At 37.9% G+C, this 21,916-nt stretch overlaps 1 protein-coding gene across 4 annotated transcripts in view; it reads left to right on the top strand.

The window, feature by feature from the left end:
* Positions 1-4,516: 4,516 nt before the first annotated feature.
* The window catches only part of LOC107720381 (mucin-16-like), a 27,625-nt gene continuing 10,225 nt past the window's right edge, over positions 4,517-21,916 (top strand). Inside the window, exons 1-15 of one of the 4 annotated variants that reach the window (XM_016528070.1) lie at positions 4,517-4,798; positions 4,883-5,125; positions 7,541-7,707; positions 7,797-7,828; positions 8,153-8,185; positions 8,681-8,736; positions 9,285-13,357; positions 13,477-13,638; positions 13,771-13,829; positions 13,968-13,988; positions 15,227-15,480; positions 15,852-15,910; positions 17,545-17,812; positions 17,895-19,702; positions 20,269-20,488. In XM_016528070.1, the coding sequence (XP_016383556.1) occupies positions 4,723-4,798; positions 4,883-5,125; positions 7,541-7,707; positions 7,797-7,828; positions 8,153-8,185; positions 8,681-8,736; positions 9,285-13,357; positions 13,477-13,638; positions 13,771-13,829; positions 13,968-13,988; positions 15,227-15,480; positions 15,852-15,910; positions 17,545-17,812; positions 17,895-19,702; positions 20,269-20,488 (7,531 nt within the window). In that variant the 5' untranslated portion in view covers positions 4,517-4,722. Of the gene's footprint in view, positions 4,799-4,882; positions 5,126-7,513; positions 7,708-7,796; positions 7,829-8,152; positions 8,186-8,680; positions 8,737-9,284; positions 13,358-13,476; positions 13,639-13,770; positions 13,830-13,967; positions 13,989-15,226; positions 15,481-15,851; positions 15,950-17,544; positions 17,813-17,894; positions 19,703-20,268; positions 20,489-21,916 lie in introns of those variants that run through there. The other 3 variants (XM_016528067.1, XM_016528068.1, XM_016528069.1) reach the window with 3 other exon arrangements.

The raw sequence follows: 21,916 nt of genomic DNA, 5'->3' as shown, positions 1-21,916 counted from the left end.
ATATGTATATGTATATGTATATGTATATATATATATATATATATGGATGGATGGATTCCTGGATACAGATTCCAAAAGTTGAGTACTTGTAATTAGAGTATATTACCTTTTGAAATGGTAATAGTGCCATCTCTACAAAAAGCATTGTGTTCCTGAGAGTTCAAGCAGCACTGAAATCCCCATAATGCACTTATTTGCTCCATTAAAGAAAATAAAAAAAAGAACATAAAAGAGGCCCTTTTTCCAGAGGCACTAGAGAACACAAGCGTTTGTGATGAAATTGAAACAAAGCATCGGTCCGCTTTCTCGTGTGTTTGTATGATTTGGCCGGAGTTCAGCTGGACCCCTCACTGCCTACTAAAATAATAATAAACATCATAAACATTATTTATCCAGTACCTGGCATATATTTAAAATGATTTTCATTAATGGAAAACTTTAAAAGTAGAGAGGGATGAAAAGAAATGAAAGATTTTTATTTGTATTTTTTTAAGAAAATAAAGTTCACTTTAACTGTACAGGCATTATCAGCCCCTGCTGTGCGACTTTAAGCATTTTGTTGGAAAAAAGGTTTGATGGCCAGTGCTGATTGTTTTTTCATGTGCATTTTTCTTCCAAGGAAAATAATTATTCATTTAGACATGTATTAATTGGATTCATATATTCCACACACACACACACACACACATATATATATATATCATGTGGGAATATAAAACTTATTTTAAGCATATCTGGCCGAAAATGTGCTTAATTGTCAAGATTTTCTTCATATAAAATATTGTGTCTTTTTAGAATCGAATGTTTTTTCCTGTTGAATTTAGGGTGAACTTTGACCCTTTATTTCATATATTTATCATAGAATGATTTTTATTAAAAATAGTATTGTATATGAAGCCGGTTGCTCATGAACGCACTGGGATTTGGAGGAGAGCAGGAGTGTGTTGCTCGGAGCAGATGGGTGTTGTTCAGATGGGAATAGGATTTAAAGCGTCTGCTGCTGGGTTTTTCTCTCGCTAATTCAAAGGTTGTTTACTGGAAGATTATTCCTCAGTATAGTAAAGGTTCCCTCAAGGAAAATTAAGAGATTATTGCTCTACAAGAATGGCCACTTGCCATATCTTTTTTTGTTTGTCTAAAAATGTCCCCTAAAATTTCCATTATTTCTGTTTCAAAAATATTTCTAGTTTTTCTATTTCATTTAATTTTATTATTATTATTTTTTTTAATCATAGTGCGAAGAAGCTTTTAATGCACTTTTCATTCAAATTGGTTTGCTGATAATATAATTTCTCAATTTCAAACAAATATATAAATTAAATTAGAAAATGTAATATAGAAGACATTTGGACACCCACTGTATCCAGTATATGATTTGTGTTTATTAATAGAAGTACTGAGCCTCCCGCAGTGTGTGGCCTTAAACTCAAGGCCTCACTGGGAGGCTGTGCTGGGATTTAGGATCAGTGTTGGGTTTTCCCCTAATCACGTCTGACAATGGAAGTAACCTGATTGAGCCGATGTCAGGCCCACTACTCCAATTTTACACTATACGGCCCTAGATTAGTTAATCTGGACTAGACTCTGAGATTAGAGCTGAATTAGCCTCTGAAAAGAAGAGATTTCGCACACCCCCCTCAACCCTGCTTCATATACACCATAATCTACTCTGACAACTACACCACTGCTTTCTGGTTCTAGAAACAAGGATCTGATTGCCGAAAATATATAAAAACAAAACCAAGAATGTCTTTTTTTGTTGTTGTTAGTTTTGGAGTTGAATTGCCCCTGTCCCCATTCACTTTTATTGTGTGGAAAAGAGCTGCCAGAACATTCTGCAAAACATCTCCGTTCAAAATAGTTTGGCTATTTCTTTAAGAAGTGCATATGAACTGTATGTAGCTTTCTGCTAAATCATATCAATCAAGTACAGTACATGTGAATGGAAGTGACTGAAGATGAAATCCTTATCTGACTCTCTGGATAGTCGCCCAGATCTCTGACAGGCGGGCGTCCAACGACTTACCATTTTATCCAATTTACAGTGTTTAACCATTAAACCTTCTTGAAATGTCACCATCACTGTCAGGCGCTAAATTTGTCCTTTACACTTGGATGGCAGACATAGTGTTGTGACAAAGAAAACAGAAGCTTTGTTCAGGTCTGTCTGAATTCAATAGGTCAAGATGTTGGAGTGCTGCCGTGACGACCTGCTCCAACCCTTCCTTTCTTTTTCTGTTAGCTATTTTAATGTGTGTGTGTGTTTATATATATATATATATATAGAGAGAGAGAGAGAGAGAGAGTGTATATATATATATATAATACTAAAATAACACATCTTTAACCATTATAAACGTTTTTTCAATGGCTTGAAAAAAGCTTCAAAAGAGCTTAAGTTGATGTGTGAAGAAACAGAAACATCAAAGAAAATCATATTTGTCTTTTTATTTATTTATTTACAATCATTTACAATTGTCAAATAATTTAATTGCATGCCTTTAGGATACATAAAATTGATAGTCTTAGCAAGACAAAGGTGTATGTTACTTTATTCCCAATAATAAGAACAGGAACAGGGAAAAGATTTTTAAAAAAAAATTGTTTTTGGTGGAATTGAGATATGATGGAAATTACATTTATTCATGACAGCGGAAATGCATCTTACGTTAATTTTGGTGAAGAATTCCGAAATTCGTTTTGGTGCGTTTTGGACACTGTTAGTAGAATAAGTGAAAAGAATGAACGGAGCACAAAGTGAAAAAGAAAGAGAAAACAAAGCTAGAGATGGCAGATGTCACACAGGGTTTGATCTGTCACATCCACTGCCTGCTTCCCGTCAAACACGGAGTGCTGCCGTGACGACCTGCTCCAACCCTTCCTTTCTTTTTCTGTTAGCTATTTTAATTCAGGTGAAGCCAAAGTTACCTAAACGTTTACACAACTTCCTGCTGAAGTAAGGAGTTGTGATAACTGAACCCATGACTATTGTGATGATGTCTATTCCCAGAATTACTGTTCAGCTTGTCAGCTTGATCATCATCATCATCATTTTTTTTTTAAATCTTTAAAAAAAATTAAGGTCACATTAAACCATTTTGGAAACTGTCATGCATTTAAAAATATATCATACAAATATTGTTTTTAGTTTTCAGTGTTGTTATCATTTCACTAAAACCAACAACAGCAATAATAATAATGATGATAAAAAGTTTTCAATAATTGAAATAAAGCTGAAATAAAAAACTGTTTAAATATTTACTATTGAAACATTGATAAATATTTAATTATTGGTACTGAATATTGATAAAAAAAAATGTAACATGAAACCTGGTAACTGATATAAGTTAGAAGTTTAAGCACTACAAATAATTATAACTAAAACTGAAATAAAATACAAGTTAATTAAATGAAAAAAAAAAACTAAAACTTAAATTAGAATGAGAAATAAAAAATATTAGTTAATTAAAAATTATAAAATTGAGATATGATGGAAATTACATTTATTCATGACAGCGGAAATGCATCTTACGTTAATTTTGGTGAAGAATTCCGAAATTCGTTTTGGTGCGTTTTGGACACTGTTAGTAGAATAAGTGAAAAGAATGAACGGAGCACAAAGTGAAAAAGAAGGAGAAAACAAAGCTAGAGATGGCAGATGTCACACAGGGTTTGATCTGTCACATCCACTGCCTGCTTCCCGTCAAACACCCTTTACCATCAAACTCAACGGATTTAAACCAGAGTCCGTCAGCTCAGTGTCTGAACCATCTGGCAGTCTTAACATTCATCTCTCTCTCTCTCTCTCTCTCTCTCTCTCTCTCTCTCTATCTATCTATCTATCTATGTCTGATTTCCAATGTGCTAAACTTCAAACTCACTTCAAACTGCCCAAGTATCCTTTATAAACTAACCTTTCAGACAAGCAAGCATTCAGAGTTTCTCTTTACGAACACTGATTTAGAATTAATTCAACGCAATATATGTCGAATGATCATCTGTGGTTTTAATATCCTCCACCGAACCATTGATACCTTACGAAACCTGGAATTGTTTGGCCCACGCTTGTGCCATCTGTTCATACGATCCCTGCCATGATGGAATACACCCAAAACCCATTAAAGATGAAGTCCCTGTAAGCTGCGCGGTCACAGCACGTGGCAAACTTGTAGACAAAGGGCTAACCCTACAAGATGTCACATCTAGTCAAACACTTGGTCTTAGCAAGAGATCTTACACGGTAGATTGTGCAATTAATCGTGTATATTTCAACTCTTCGAATTTAAATCCCATTAAACCCAATGGCAGCAATGGAGAACAAGGAAGCCACTCTCATAATTGAACTCCTCAATGGATCGGACCGCAAATTACGGGACTGTATTTCGACATCTCAGCAATCCAGACAGATCGTACAGGTGGGCAATGAAAGAGTATCACTGACTTCTCGACAAGCTTCCTCAGAAGAATTAACAAATAGGATTAGTGGGCAAGAAAAATCTCCCAAAGAGCCATCTGCTAAGCCGCATGGGGAGACGTCAGCTCAAAGCTACATGATCGCATCCCTCTGTGACAAGGAAAGGATGTTCTGACAATGCAGACTAATTAATTCAACTCTCCACAAGTTTTTTGGGGGGCTGTAAGGAGTGATGCCCAAATTTTATCAGTCAGTGAACTAAAAATTGAAGACTTTTTCTCTAAAGTGTCCCGGGATAAGGAATCGCTATGCCTGATCTGTCTTTTAAATGCATTTGGTGGGTTTTGGTATTGTTGTTGACCGGACATTGTTCCTTAGATGCAGGTATGTATCTACTCTACATGAAGGCCTTGAGGAGTTTTGTGATGCTTGCAATCTTGTGACCATGTGTTCTTTGTTCTTCATCAGATTCTGGAACTCACAAGGATTATTTACCAAATGGATATAAAACTTTTTCGGACGCCAGTGAAGTTTTGAATCATACGTTGGTGCCAGTTAAAGGTAAAACCGCGAGTTACATGCCTGGTGAAGGGAAAATGGCTCTTTCTAGACGGAAAAGAGACCTCCTGTTTCCCAGTGGAGTTAAACTTTGCTCACATGAGACAGTGCAACAGGCAATACAGAATCATCTCAACTACTTTCACCTGCGAGGTAAGAACCAGACATTTCGTTTTTACTTTCTTTTGAAGGATTCTGGGATAGTCGCCTAAGAATGGTAATTGTAAGGTACAGTACGTTGCAGATGACTTCTATAGTGTAAATGGATGCTCATTATGTGAGAAAAATGAGCTCATACTTCTCTACTTTTCATCAATAATAAGCTAAGCCAACTTGACCGGTTCCATTAACATCCAAGTAACCTCATATTTGACCACAGTTTCGAAACGTCAGAAACACACTGTCTCTTTGTCTCTGTCTTACAACCAGACATTTCGTTTTTACTTTCTTTTGAAGGATTCTGGGATAGTCGCCTAAGAATGGTAATTGTAAGGTACAGTACGTTGCAGATGACTTCTATAGTGTAAATGGATGCTCATTATGTGAGAAAAATGAGCTCATACTTCTCTACTTTTCATCAATAATAAGCTAAGCCAACCTGACCGGTATTTGACCACAGTTTCGAAACGTCAGAAACACACCGTCTCTTTGTCTCTGTCTTACATATAATTGTGCACAAATATTCAGACGCACTCAACACACTTTTCCACATCATGCTCTTTCTAAGCTTCACATATTAGCCTGTGAAGTTAGATACAATCAAAGTATTAAACTCTATTGGAGACCACCGCTGAGAATAATGTTTCTCGCTAGTGCATTAATAGGACCCAGATGACCCTAGTGAATCTAATTACGACAACTCGAGAACCAAGTGTTGCTGTTTTACATAAAGGTTATTCTTGCAGTGTGTCAGTGGAAAGTTGATTACGTTTAGCCACGGAACCCTATTAAAGGGCACTCTGATGCTTTATTACATGTAGAGCGGGGTCCAAAAGTCAGAGACTACTTGTGAATGTGTCTGGTTTGCATTTTTATAATTGAACACAAATACAATTTGTGTGAAACACTGATTTAAAATAATAAAAAAGTGTCTGGTGTTCCCCCACTGTATATGCCAAAGAAATTAATTCATCCAAAAATGAAAGCAAAAATATATTTTTCTTACTGTACACTCTTAAAAATACATGTTCCAGAGGGTTTTTTTTTGTTTTTTTCACAGTGATGTTCATAGAAGAACCATTTGGGTTCCTCAAAGAATATTTCTGTGTAAATTTAAAAAATCTAAAGAACCTTTTCCAACTCTAAAGTACCTTTTGTGCAATGTTGTTCTTCATGGAACCATAAATGCCAATAAATAACCTATATTTTTAAGAGTGTATATAGCCTAGACATTCAACTCAATAACTTCTCTAGAGTTCCATGGATAAACAGAAATCATATGGGTAAATAATGACATAATTTTTATTTTGGGGTGAACTGTCCCTTTAAGGCTGATAATAAAGGTGTGGCTGTCAGCAGGGGGCTTGAGATGTCCAACAAAGCTGTTAAAGTCAATTGCTGTCAACATGTATCGTTCCAGTAGGAAAGGCCAGAATTCCCCATTTCTACCCCATTGCTACTGAATCACTGTAGACGGTGATAAGATCCTTCACTCTGCCAAGAAAACTTGTGACCTTTGCCTTTCTACGCACTTCTGTTAGTCGTCATACATAGGTGGTATGGTGGGCAGATGTAGGTGGAACATTTCGACTGGAGGTGGAAAATGTTTAGCAACCTGGCCAGGACGCATCCTGGGAAAATGGCACGTATGGTCACCCTAGGTTAACATCCCCCATCTGCGCATTTAATTTTCCACTTGCAGGGTACATTGAGAAAGTATGCGGCACGTACCGAAATAGTAATTTTGGTTCACAAATTGAGAAATAAAAGAAACTAAGTGTGTCTGGAGCAATTGACGTGTGAGGATAAGGATAAGAGATGGTTCCATTATGTTAGTTACTGCTTTTTCTTTATTTAATTTAGAAATAAAGAAAAAAATATGTTACTTCTGTATTTGTGTCTTCTAAATGAAAGGGGTATCCATTCAAAGTGATGTCAATTTCCACTACAGCTCATAGTTCATAGCTGGTGTTTTGGCAGATTATTTCTTCTCCACTGTTTACAGTTCACTGGTTCTTTTTCAAAACCTAGCAAGCTGCATTACTGTCTGCTGTCTACACTGGCATCATAATCATAACTGCAATTGAACCTCATAAGTGACTGATCTAGAGTGCACTCATAGACAGCAACTCTACAAAGTGCATAGTTTAAATGGCAACATAGGTTAGCATGTCGCTAATGCAGTGATGCACTAAAAAAAGATTTATACACCATTTTATTGATACTTTGTCAAAATATATTGTAAAGATATTGAGAATTGTCAAAAATAAGTACATTTTCCTCAATGTTTTGGCTGTTTTACTGTTCCTGTTTTTTCTCCTACATTTAAGAGCTTGTGTGTGTTTACATTGTATGGGTTGGCATGCTTATGGGTATCTGTAGATCTGTTTGCATTTGTTTGTGCCTTAGTGTGCCAGGAAACAATTTGGGAGGCTTTCAAAATCTTCTGGGATCGCTTACCTGAGAAAGAAGAGTACCAAATCTGGATGAGGAAATGTCAAAATAGTAGTGTTAGCGTGTTTGACATTAGCCGGAGCTTTAGCCAGTCAGCTGAGCACCTTGCTCTGATTTCAAGTGTAAGTATACTTGTTTATGTCATGGTACTTAACAAATAACTCTTAAATTAAAAGAGAGAAACAAAAAACTACTTTATGGTATTTTGCAGAGGGTAGGAGCGGCTTCAGTGACATCAACAAGGTGAGAACTGCTTACAAACATTTCCATCATAATAACATGGTATTCTTTGAAGCACTTTGGAGTACCATGTTAATATCATGGTACTATATGATATATGATAGGATAGGAATATGATAATATTGCAGGAAATTTTAAGCTTTACACTGTATTGCATTTCATCACAAGTTGCTGTCAAACTCGGTTCAGCACAGCGCACTTATCTTAAATCCATATTTCACATAATTATGTGCTATGTAGAAAAATACAGGAACCCACATTGCATTCCACTGTTTCTAAAGTAACAGTGTAATCACATTATATTTCACTATATTTGTCTTATGATAGTGCGCCCACCAGCCCATGGCAACCTGAATGCAGGTAGGACTTCAAGCTCCCAAGCTACTTATAGGCATGAAACAACATAATTTGCATACAGTAGTACCGCTCTGCAGCCTAAACATAAATAAATCTGCAAATGCACAGTGTGGAGCTCAGATTGTAACATATGTAACATAATACTAAGACTATATGAATAATCTAAAACACCAATTATTTCTTTAGCAAGGCAGCTAAAGTAGCTAAGTCAGAGCACACACTGGTGCTTTGCAGACAAAATCATGCATTAATAGTAAAAGCTGGATGCAGAACTCTGGCTTCAGACTGCAAATATTTCAGTCATACCTTTAGTCCCTGCTGAAGCTAGTTTACTTTCCACTAGCTTTAGAGACATAGCACTGATTATGGTTCAATTCATATCCTGAAGGGGGGAAACTAAACTTGGTTGCCAATAAGAAGTTTAGATTTTGTAGATTTTGGTATGTTTAGATATGTTCCTGGCCTTAAAAACATTTATAATTGTCTTTTCTTTCGCAGACATCAGACAAAGACTACTGCGCCAACACAAGCAAACGTGGCCACAACCCAACAAGGTCAGTCTAGTTTACTGCATTGTTTGAAAAAAAATATGCTTCTTAAACAATGGATCGGTGTTCCCACTCCGTGTTTATAAATACTTCAAAATATTAGCCAAAGTCTAGAAAGTCTTATTTCTATTGACTGAATTTTGCAGTGTGTTGATATAAGTTATGCTCTGATATATCTGTATTGTTAATGTCTGTATGCGACCCTGCAGTCATATCAACAGAGATCTAGTGCTCTATGGTTCAGGATATACACTGCTCTCAGAATAGACTTTAATCCTTTTTAGGCACTCAGAGACTTGTAATGCAGTAGAGGTGTCAGGATCCTTAGAAATAGTTCTGCCATTTAGTCAAGTGTAACTAATTATTTGTGCATGGACTTGGCCTCAATGATAGGCTACATGTTTGGCCCTGATCCTGAAGAAAAATAAGTGTACGCAATTAATGGGTGCAATTTACAATATGAAATTCAGAAATGATTCAAACTTCCTCTTATGACATACATTTTCTTTTTTCTGCCACTTCCTCACTCTCTTTCTTTCTCTTTCCTCACCCAGTCAGTATTATGGTTCCTGAGGCAGTAACAGATTCACAGGACATCACACCACAGACCACTGAAGACCAAATCTTATTCACCACTATGGCTGCAGAGCTTCAGATGACAATTGGAATCAATCCTGAGCCTGATCGTATCACAGCCTTTGAGGACTCGACAGGGATAAGCACTAGTTCACCTATAGAACTCACAAGTGTGGCCACTGTGAAACCTATTTCAGAACCTAAACTGGAGGTAAAACTGGATGCTACTGACAGTCCTGTCAAAATATTGAATTATACCATTCAACATGAAGAGGTTGAAATAGTCTTAGAGTCTAAATTAATGACAACTGATAGAACTCCAGAGGAGTCTACTTCAAGAACGTATGATTATGAGATTCCCACGGCCTTTGAGGACTTGCTAGGAATAAACACTTCTCCTACAGTAGTCACCAGTGATTTTACTGAAGAGCTTTATTCAGAAACAGAGTTGGGACAGGATGTTACCGATGGTCCCGTTAACACAGCAGGTGTTACCATTCAACATGAAGCTGATGTTGTCTCAGAGTTTACATTATTGACCACTGATAGAACTCTAGAAGATTATACTTCCGAAAAATATGAGCATGATATTCCTGCAATCTTGGAGGCTTCACCCGGGGTAAGCACTAATACCCCTACGGAAATCATCAGCGAATTCACTGAAGAGCTTCATTCTGAATCAGAACTGGAGGTGGGACAGGATGCTACTCAGGGTCCGGTTAAGACAACAGGTGTTACTATTCAACATGAAGAGGTGGCCATTGTCTCTGAGTCTACATTAATGACCACTGATAGAACTCCTACTTCAGGAAATTATGAGTATGCTATTCCCACATCCTTTGAGGACTCAATAGGGATAATCACTATTTCACCTACTGAGCTCACAAATGAGGCCCTTGTGAGACATGACGTTACTGAGGGTCCTGTTAAGACAGCAGATGTTACCATTCCACATGAAGAGCTTGACATTGTCTCAGAGTCTACACTGTTGACCACTGATAGAAATCCAGAAGATTCTACTTCAGGAAAATATGATTATGATATTCCCACAACTTTTAAGGACTCGCTACGGCTAAGTAACAGTACTCCTACAGAAATCACTAGTGAATCCACTGAAAAGATTATTTCTGTAACTAAACTGGACATGGGGCAGGGTACTACTGAAGGTCCTGTTAAATCAGTAGATGCTGAAATTCAACATGTAGAAACTGATGTTGTGTCAGAGGCTACACTGATGCCGACTGGTAGAACTCCAGTAGGTTCCACCTCGAGAAAGTATGAGACAGATCTGCCCACAATCCTTAAGAACTTGCCAGGAATAAGTACTAATGCTCCTGCAGTAGACACTAGAGAATCTACAGAAAATTTTATTTCAAAAACTGAGATTAATGTTGGATGGGGTGTTACCGAAAGTCCTGTTAAATCAGCACTTGTTACCATTCAGCATGTAGATGAAGATGTCTCAGAAGCTACAATTATTTCTACCGATAGACCTCCGGTAGATTCTCCTACAGAAATATCTCCTGTTCAGAATGTCTTACCAGAGGAGCCAATGCAGACAACTCCTACAGAACTAAAAGAGGTTTCGCCTAATCCCTCAACAGAAGGGTTGCCAAAAGCTCTGACAGATAAGGATGTTGTCGAAATCACATATGTGACCAAAGTGCCAGAACTTCTGTCACCCACTACACCTGTAAATACATCACCAGATGTTGTATCAACAGAGGATGAACCTAAAGACATTGAAATTGTTACATTTCTTGACAAAAATGAGGAGGAAGAGACACCCTACACTAAACCTACACCAGAGATGACAACAAATGAAGAACTACCAGGTACCATGACAGATTCTCCTACAGAAATATCTCCTGTTCAGAATGTCTTACCGGAGGAGCCAGTGCAGACAACTCCTACAGAATTGAAAGAGGTTTCACCTAATCCCTCCACAGAAGGGTTGTCAAAAGCTCTGACAGATAAGGATGTTGTCGAAATCACATATGTGACCAAAGTGCCAGAACTTCTGTCACCCACTACACCTGTAAATACATCACCAGATGTTGTATCAACAGAGGATGAACCTAAAGACATTGAAATTGTTACATTTCTTGACAAAAATGAGGAGGAAGAGACACCCTACACTAAACCTACACCAGAGATGACAACAAATGAAGAACTACCAGGTACCATGACAGATTCTCCTACAGAAATATCTCCTGTTCAGAATGTCTTACCGGAGGAGCCAGTGCAGACAACTCCTACAGAATTGAAAGAGGTTTCACCTAATCCCTCCACAGAAGGGTTGTCAAAAGCTCTGACAGATAAGGATGTTGTCGAAATCACATATGTGACCACAGTCCCAGAACTTCTGTCACCCACTACACCTGTAAATACATCACCTGATGTTGTATCAACAGAGGATGAACCTAAAGACATTGAAATTGTTACATTACTTGACAAAAAGGAGGAGGAGGAGACACCCTACACTAAACCAACACCAGAGATGACAACAAATGGAGAACTACCAGGTACCATGACAGATTCTCCTACAGAAATATCTCCTGTTCAGAATGTCTTACCAGAGGAGCCAGTGCAGACAACTCCTACAGAATTGAAAGAGGTTTCACCTAATCCCTCCACAGAAGGGTTGCCAAAAGCTCTGACAGATAAGGATGTTGTCGAAATCACATATGTGACCACAGTCCCAGAACTTCTGTCACCCACTACACCTGTAAATACATCACCTGATGTTGTATCAACAGAGGATGAACCTAAAGACATTGAAATTGTTACATTACTTGACAAAAAGGAGGAAGAGACACCCTACACTAAACCTACACCAGAGATGACAACAAATGAAGAACTACCAGGTACCATGACAGAGAGTACTCATGAACAGTCGAAGGAAACACATGAGCCTATAAATGTCTCAAATGAGTTTGAAGATGATCATTTAGGTAAGGAAGAGGACATTATAACTGAGTCCCCAGAAGTTGCTGAGGTCACAGCTGGAGAGACACCTAGATTGACACAGGAGACTACTGAAGCTACCGAATCTGTGTTTACTGAGAAAGACATACGTGTTGATGAGGACATAACTACCATTGCGAGACCTGGTGAGATGACAAAAGAGGCAACAGAAGTTGCTGGGGTTGAATTTGAAGACATTGACACAGACAAAGTAACAGTTCTTGAAAACACACTTGAAGATTTAGTTGGAGGAACAAGTGAAGCTACTGCTGAATTGGGTGATGTAACTGAAGCTGTCATCTTAGAAGAATCATCTGAGGAAAGTCCTGAAGAAACTTCTACTAAAAGAACAGAAACTTCTACTAAGACCACAAGTCAAACCACAACTGGAATCACACCCAAGGCCACACTTGATACTTCTTTTGACATTGGTACCCCTGAAACTGATATTGTAGAGTTTGTAACTAAAGGCATGGAAGATAAGCAAGACACAACTAAAATGGATGAAGGTGATGTGGAAACAATTTTCAAAGTTGTTGAAGGCGCAATGCCAGATCTTACTGTTAATAAGTTGGAAAAAGATATACTGACAACTGCCATAAACAAGGACATACATGAAGTTACAGAGCCACCAAAAATTCCAGAGGACACACATAAAGTTACGGTGGAAATCACACATGAAGTCACATATGTGCATGAGACCTTACCTGAGACACCTGAAGCTGCAACAGAGACACCTAAGGTCATTACAGAAGCTGATGTCATAAAAGAGACAACTCATTTCATATCTCAAGTACCCAAAGTTATACTGAAGACAAGTGGAGCCATCTCAGAGACACCTGAGGTGACATCTCAGACACCTTTGTTGATATCTGAACTTTCAGAGGTGACTGAGAGAGCACCTGAGATACATGTGGTTCATCCAGAACCTGCAGAGGACGACATCCCAACTCCTATCTTGAAAGTAGAGGATATCACAGTTGTACTAAATGACTTGACAACTACTATTCAAAAGACTTTCTCCACCACATTACAAAACTTGCCACAGGACATTTCTAATGATATTTTAGATGAAAACAGCAAGGTGAGCACATCAAATTTATTATAGACAATTATTTAACTTTAAAAATACACTTGTGTATATATTTTTAACTCCGTAATTATGAGTTCCTCTTAAACATTTTTTTTTTTTTTTGTATATAGATTGGAAATGAAATTGATGACATTATGGTCCGACCAGCACGTCCTGTCGGTGATCATATTGTGGAGCTGAGTATTAAGATAAGAGGTGAAAGCTTTGATGATGCTCTGAGAGATCCATCAAGTTACTACTATCAATATCTATCTGAACTGTTCATCGATAAGGTAAGTAGCATCTATACATTTATATATTTGGCGAATGAAATAATTAAATTATTAGAATCCATAATCTTATGCCCATCAGGAAATATATATACAGTACTGTACATTAATAGCATCTCTTTTCTTTTGTTGAAGATTGAAGAAGTTTTTAAAAGGCTCCCAGGTTTCAAGAAAATACTTGTGCTTGAATTCAGGTATGATTTTTATATTAATTTATATGATTATGCATACAGATAAAAGCAATAGCATATATATATATATATATGTGTGTGTGTGTGTGTGTGTTGTTTTCTTAATATCATTCTTTTTTTTTTCTTAATAAAATATCTCAGGCCACAGAAGGACATTGAAGGGTAAGTATCCTAAATCTTATTTAGCTCGAACTCTGGGTCTAAATGCATTGCCTTTATAAGTCACAGTTAATCACATCTCAAAATGAAGAAAACAGACATTAATGTCATTTGGGCTATCACTACTAATATTTCTGCAATGTTTCACCCAGGCCTGATAAATCCCATCTCCCCACCCTGCCATATCACACAGCTGCGTGACCCATATCTCCTCCAAACATCTAATGAGAAATTCATGTGCCTGAATTTTCCACCCACCATATGTAGTGTTTTATAGAGCGTTGCTCTGAAATCACTTTCACACTGTTTTCTTGGTAAGGTCATGTGCTTGCTGCCTCATTAGCCTTGTGAAATCAATTGATTGCAAGGATGGTCACACTCATTTTGGTGTGACATATGTGTGTGTATGTCAGTGGGCTATTTTGTCTGGCCAGTCGCCATCTTAAGTGGGATAAGTCGCTGTGCTAAATGCATGCCCAGTTGCCAAGCATGATGGGATTAAATGCTAAATGTTCTTTGCTCTCAAGTGTCATCGTATTTTGTCTGTCATAGGAGACACAATTGATCTGGCCATGAACCCACTAGGTTTTTTAACCCTCTTAGAAAAACATGTGGCCAAAAAAAATTAGTTCAGCTCAACAGCTGGCTGCTGAATATTCTGTAGCAAATTTGGTGGTAGCTAGTAAAAAAACAAAACAGCTTAAACCAATGTCTCTCAGCCTGTCCATGCTGATTAAGCGGGTCTATTTTGATGATTTTAGAGAAATTTAGAGAGGTAACCATCACTTTTTATGCTGGTTAGACAGGGAGACCAGGTGGCTGATGAGTTAAACCAGCTTAACCAGGCTAGGAGACCAATCAGACCAACTTGGTTGTGCTAGGAGAACAACTAAACCTTAATCCATCTAAAACCACCAAGCCACCATAGGCCATTTACTGTAAGCTGTGCTTCTCTGAATTTATTTTAATTTACTACTAGGCATAAGAATTATGTAAAAGTTGTACAATATGATTAAATATGACAAACTGACAAAAACAGATAGCAGGCTCCAACATGACAAACTCCTGCTGTACTGTAAGTGAAGCTGTTCTTTTGTTTATACGAGTTGGAGTCATTTAATACATAACAACTCCAGTCTTGAGGCCAGTTTACAGCCAGTGATTATTATTATTATTATTATTATTATTATTATTATTATTATTTGACCGCAAAGAGTCACTGTTTTCTTTGCATTCTTCAGAGGCCTGGCAGTAGTGGTGCACTATGCTGTGGTTCTTGAGGGCGATGGTGTGGGCATAAGTAAAGAGACCATGGATTACATAAACCTACATTCCAACATGGTTGAGAACTCCTTCACAGATCCTGATGAGCTACCTACTGTTGTCTACACCATCACTGACTTCCGAAACTACATCACCGAAGCCCTCCACAGGGAGAATTTCATCAGAAACACCACTCTGGAAGTGGACCCTGATTCTTTGCAACTGGAAAATGGTAGGACATTCTCTAAGAGGTAGAGACACATTGCGGATCCATTATAGGGAACCTAAGACATCAGGGTGTTGAGCTGAGTGCTTCTTACGGAAGTTTCTTAGAATCATTCAGGTTCAAGTTTGTGTTCTGTCACAGTGGTAAATTGTAAATTGTAGCTGAATGAACCCAAAATGCAGTATGTTGACAATGTTGGTATATCCTCTTACACTGCCTGGCAGTACACAGTTTTAACAGAAGCAAGGAGCCTTCATGGTTCTTATCTCTGGTTTTGGCAGACTAATCTTGCAGCCCTCAGAGCCAGTCTGAGTATGAACTGTGCTTGAGCAGTTTTAAGTATAATTTGATATGATTTGTCTGTTTTGGCTTCACAGTGGAGACATTGCTGCCTTCCAAACCAACCAGCAGACCGCTTGACTCCAGTGACATGATGGTGAGTCAATGGTCATTGGCAGGACCACCCAGTAAACGGGTAACCATGACTGTCCAGTCCAGAATCCCTATCCAGAGCTGCAGTTTAGGATTTAGGGTTTTTTCACCTCATTGCAGTGCAATCACTTAAAGTGTGAATGTGAATCCTTCCAAAGCTGTTAAATGAAAAATGAGTCACACTAATGGCAATCACATGTAGGTTTTTGTTGTTACATGATAAGAAAGATTACCTTGCACATAAAATGTTTTTCATGGCATGTCATTAAAACAGATTATAGCACAGCTATGGGATAATACGGCAGGTCTGTAAAACTATTCAAGTCAATTTTCCAGCTCAAGTATTCTCTAGACACAAGTAAGCATGCAATTTTATGAAAATCGTTTTGCTCAGGCACTATGAAATATTGAAAAGAATATGTTTTTAATCTCAGTATGACATATATTTATTGCAGAGGCCGAGCAGCTTTCTTCACAGTCTGTAGTTTAATTAGAAAGACACATTGGATACCAAAGATAGCAATAATCTTAGAATTTACTCTCAGTTTTTCCTCTTACATTTGACAAAACTGGCACTTTTTTCAATACCCTTATTAAGTAGATTTACTGTCTTGTTTTGGCTGGTGCCCATGTCTGTATCTGGAAACATGTGTTCTCTCAGGTAATAGTATGCTTGCCTCCAAAGACACATGTTAGTTACTTAAAGTTGATGTGAGAAGTTGGTGCTTTATCTGATCTGCCCTGTTTAAGATGGATATTTGTGTGTGTGATCAGCTAGCTGTTGATGCAAATTATAACTAGTAGGGTGCATAAAACTAGTTCTATAGGAAAATCGGTCTAGCCATTTGTCCTATATTAAATGGTCAGTGGACCTAATTCAAGAAATACGAGCATAGCTCATTTCTGTGTAAAGTGTTTGTGAAACTATTCTTATGTAAATTGTCGCACTGAATTAAAAGTGACAGTTTACGTAAGAATGGTTTTACGAAAGATTACACAGAAAGTCATGCTGCTCGTGTTTCATGAACGAGGCCAGTGTGTGCAGCTGACAGTGATCTAGTTCCAGTAGCAGCTCACTCATTACTTGCATAAAAATAAAATGGTGTGATAACTCATGAATGTATATGCAACCAGTTGTTATATATACAACATGACATATTCCAAATCTGCATGAAGGTTAAATGTTAATATCTGGTGTATGGAACAGCTAAAAACTATCTTCTGGTCAAAAATGCCTTAGTCAATATCCCATCTAGGACCAGATCCTCAGGATGGCGTAAAGATCATGTGCATGTGTGCTTTTTTAGAATGTCTATGCAATTTTTCCACTGACATTTCTCTGGAAAAAATGGAAGATGCAAGTTTGAGGAAAATTTCTTCCACTTACACCATACATGTACTTTTTTTTTTACTCTTATTTTTTTAAATGGCCAAATGGTGAGATATAATTTTAACAGCTGAAACATTACGACATTCAGTGGACATAGGCCTAAGTATGGAAAGTTACAATGTCTTTTGGCTCATCTTTTTGTCAACAACATTTATGTAGACTTACCTTAAATATATTTGCTTTATGTCTCAATAATAATTTAACAGTTAATAGTAACTAACCATGACTGTTCAATCATTAAATCCTAGGATAATGTTCTTGCTTCTGAGAAACCACCAGATGTTACCAGGCAGGAATTATCCAACAATGACATCTCCATTACAAATAATGACTTCCTTGACCGCATTCACATGATAGATCTCTGGATGGATGGACAGAGTGAGGACACAAATGATGTAATCATCTTTGAGGAAAGTCCCACTCTGTCTCACGCAGATGTGTCTATGAAGAACTTTGACATTGAGCGTACCTCTAAAATTGAGACATCAAGCAGTGCACCTACTCCTGGTACAGAGAGTGAGTCTACTGTAATCTCTCACAAATTATTTCCCACCTAAAGGCACTAATATGGTTCTAAAATCTTGTGTTCTTGTGTTAGACAATAGTATTGTTGAAGAGGAGGGATTCTTACAGACTGCAACTACAATCAGTCCTATCACAGGCACGATAACTGTAGTTGCCTTACCTTCGGAATCACCTCACAAGTTGGAAGAGATCGCAGTTTCTCCTGTGGAACCTCCTGATGTTGAGTTGACTACTCAGAGTGACTTGATAGACCTGGGTTCAGGCTCAGGTTTCTCTGGAGATCATCTAGGTCCTGACATTTGGCCTTGGGAGTCAGGAACACCAGAAGAAGTCTTGAAGGAAGATGAGGTACACCAACCTCAGGAAGATCAGGAATCTATAGTGGAACAGCTTGAGCCTCCCCACCAAGATCTGACACCCGAGGAGCCATTCTTGGACAGGGTTCTTGTGACACAAGACATTCGTACTAATCCTCACTACACAACAACTGACCAAGCTCCGGTTTTTTGGACTATGGAGACTTTGACTGTGGAGCTTTCTATGCAGACCCAAGTAGCCCCTGAACAATATGAAGACTATTTTCCAGATGAATCTACCACTATGGTTACACATGTGACCAGTCAACCGTCACTATATGTCTACACTTCAGCAGGAACCCAAGATGTGGATGCATCACAAAGTTCTGATACAATCAGTTCACCTGCTGATAAGGACTATACAGAACGACGTGTTACACCCACTGTGATCCCACCAAGCACAGCAGTAGCCATAGATGAACAAATTACTTCAACAGAAAACAAGCAGAGTCAGGAAACACTGGCCTCCACAACAAAGTCAAATGAAATGCCTTCAACCACGCCATTACCTGTAATCCTAGAACTTGATACCGTTTCTGTGGAAGGTCCTACCACTTATTCAGAAGCTGTTGAGCTTCCTGTAACCGAAGGTATCATAGAGTTACCTGCACTCTTATGGCCAGAGGTAGAAGAATCAGATGAAGAAGTCAAGATTCTAGATGAGGAGATGGAAGTCATCAAGCTTATGCCTACGGAAAACCCAGTGACTGAACTCTCAGAAGAGGATTTAGCTGGGGATGAGATATTGGTCGCAACAACAGCCCCAACAACAATAGCTACTGAGGAACCAAGTGTAGATCATTCAGCTTCCCTGTTTCCTGAGAAGGACTCTCCGTTCACTCGGATATCACATTCATCAATAGAAGACGAACCTTTACCAGAATCAACCACAGAACCCCTACCTACCCAATCATCTACTCATTCGGTTCTTCAAGAGACGACTCCAGAGACTCCAACTGATGTGATACACACTTATATTGCAACTGTTGCAAAGGAGCCTGTTTTATCAGAGAATGCTGAAGATGGAGACTCAACTATAATATTTCAGTCATCCACAATGTCTGTCATTCCAGATGTTTCAGAACATTCAGAGACCCTTAGTTCCACCACTGTACCATCATTTTATCAGTCAACATTCAAACCTACCAACCAGATAACGTCAGATGACTCAGTACAAGAGCACACAGCAGGATCAAGCCCTGACATCACAGGCCTCATCCTACCTACCAAACTAGTGAACTCTGACAGTACTACTCTGAAAGTTCCTGTTCCAGTAAACCCCAACATAACAGAGTTTGATGTTTCATTTGACATATTCCCATTTGATGGGCCAAACCATGATGAAGACGACGGTAGCGGATTTGCTCGTGGGGCTGACTTGGCAAGTATTGCCTTGCCAGCCAGTCCTGGAAGGGCGTTAATAGTGTTTTTCAGCCTCAGGGTCACCAACATGATGTTTTCCGAAGATCTGTTCAACAAGAGCTCTACTGAATACAAGGCTCTTGAGCAGCAATTCATGGAGTTGGTAAGATATATTTGTCACATTCATTCTTAGGTTCTTACTGTGCTCTACTTTATGGAAAGCAAAACATCAGTAAGAAGGCCATGAGTTATTAATCACAACTGTCTTTAAACATGTTCTTAGGCAGTAATGAGCTTAAGGAACCCAAAGGGATGTTAGAGAGCATGTTTGGGACTGATCACTTTAATTGCACTTTTTCATACAACAGTAGTGAGTGGTGACTGGTGGAATCTTTTGTGTTGCATGGAAATCTTCATTGATGACAAAATGTTCATTTTTGGGTAAACAATTCCATAAAGCATATTCTAAAGTTACACACAGGACAACATCAGTTTAGATTTGTTGATGTTTGTTGTTGTAGAACATTAGGAGGGTTTGTTAGGGGCTTTGCTTACTATCCGTTAACTCCATTAGCAGCTGTCTTTATGAACACTAACTAATGAGATAATTGGAATGGAATTAGAATCTTCAGTCACCTTCTTGACTTCCATTAACGTCACTAGGTATGTGTGGCTCAGTATTGCTGCTTATTGGAATATGCTTTATTTTATTTTATTTTTTCTCTCTAGCTTGTACCATATCTACAGTCCAACCTCAGCAATTTCCAAAATTTAGAGATCTTGAACTTCAGGAATGGAAGCATTGTGGTAAACAGCAGGATGAAGTTTGGCAAGCCAGTTCCCCATGGTGTGACAACAACAGTGTACCTTATCCTAGAGAACTTCTGCAATACTGCTTACCAAACTATGAATCTTGCAATAGACAAATATTCATTGGATGTTGAATCAGGTAACTCGAAGGATTTACATATACACACAAATCACAGAAAACAAATTGGCTGATATGAAGACATGAGTGCATTTTTTGGCATTGCCTGTGGCCAACAATATTCACTAAACATAATTTGATTCTTTAAGGGGCAGAATGCCTGCCATATTATGCATTTTTGCCAATTCAAAGTCATTTTTAAATCCTAGATTTACTAGCACCAGTCACAAGTACTATTTGTACTATTTGTTATAGATTATCACAGTTTGTGCACCACTTATGTTTCATTTGTCATATTTTCAGACAAAATTGATGAGTAACAATAGTTTTGTTTTACTGTTTAGATTTTTTTTGTGTGTGTGTGTGCTACACAGGGAAGGCTTTGTGACTCATATATGTTACAGGAGCCAAACTGATTGGCAAAATAAACATTTCTTCAACACCAGTACTATGAGAGGAAAAAAAAAAGTAAGTTAAAATGTTTATTATTATTATTGGAAATATTATATATATTTACTGTGTGTGTGTGTGTGTGTGTGTGTGCTACACAGGGAAGGCTTTGTGACTCATATATGTTACAGGAGCCAAACTGATTGGCAAAATAAACATTTCTTCAACTGATACCAGTACTAAAAGGCTACTGAACAATTGTAATTGAACAGGCATTAATATGGGCAAAACATATCCTAGACTTACTTAGGGACAAGAATACATGTTTAGGGGACAGGGTTTTTTTTGCCTTTGCCTTTGCCAATATGCAAATAGCAATCCTGAAATTGTACCAGAAAGATCGATAACCACATTCGCTGTGCATTTTGCTGGCACACCTCCAAAATGTGATATCTCAGACGTTTTGAGCAGTATTGAGCAGTATTGAGCAGGTTTCTTCTATGCTAGAGGACATAAGGTTAGGGTTTTCCAGTCTGGCTTTGAAAAACAATAGGCCTTGTTAGGATGAGTGATAAGAGATTGATTCTGTACTCCAGACAGATTAGAGGTGATTTATTCTAGTGAGACTTGTAGAGCTCAATGCGTCAGGCAAATGAGTCATATTTGTTTGTGTCCCTGTGTAAATTCTCTCTGAGCTTCTTTGTCAACACACATCTCTAATGACCAAATGCTGATGCCTTTGAAATCAGAAAATTGTCTTTGTTTTGATGCCACATTTGTAATGAATTGTAATAATGCTTATATAGCAATTGCAGCAAATGCAAAAATAGTCAAATTTATCAACTGGCATCTAAACTTCTAACATCATTGTATTCCATCTTGATTCTAGATGATGGTGCTCCTGTTTGGATATTTGTTTGGATTATTTCAAAATAATATAAAAATTAAATTCATATAAACAATGACTTGAATACAACTATGATGAGTATGTTTTAAATTTATAAATTAAAATTCATTTTTATTTTTGGGATATAAAGTTGTAAACTGTCAGACTGATAC

The sequence above is a fragment of the Sinocyclocheilus rhinocerous genome, unplaced genomic scaffold (genome assembly GCF_001515625.1).
Source record: "Sinocyclocheilus rhinocerous isolate Xijiao unplaced genomic scaffold, SAMN03320098_v1.1 scaffold1292, whole genome shotgun sequence".
Lineage (NCBI taxonomy): Eukaryota > Metazoa > Chordata > Actinopteri > Cypriniformes > Cyprinidae > Sinocyclocheilus > Sinocyclocheilus rhinocerous.
This window is presented reverse-complemented; position numbering and strand designations above follow the sequence as displayed.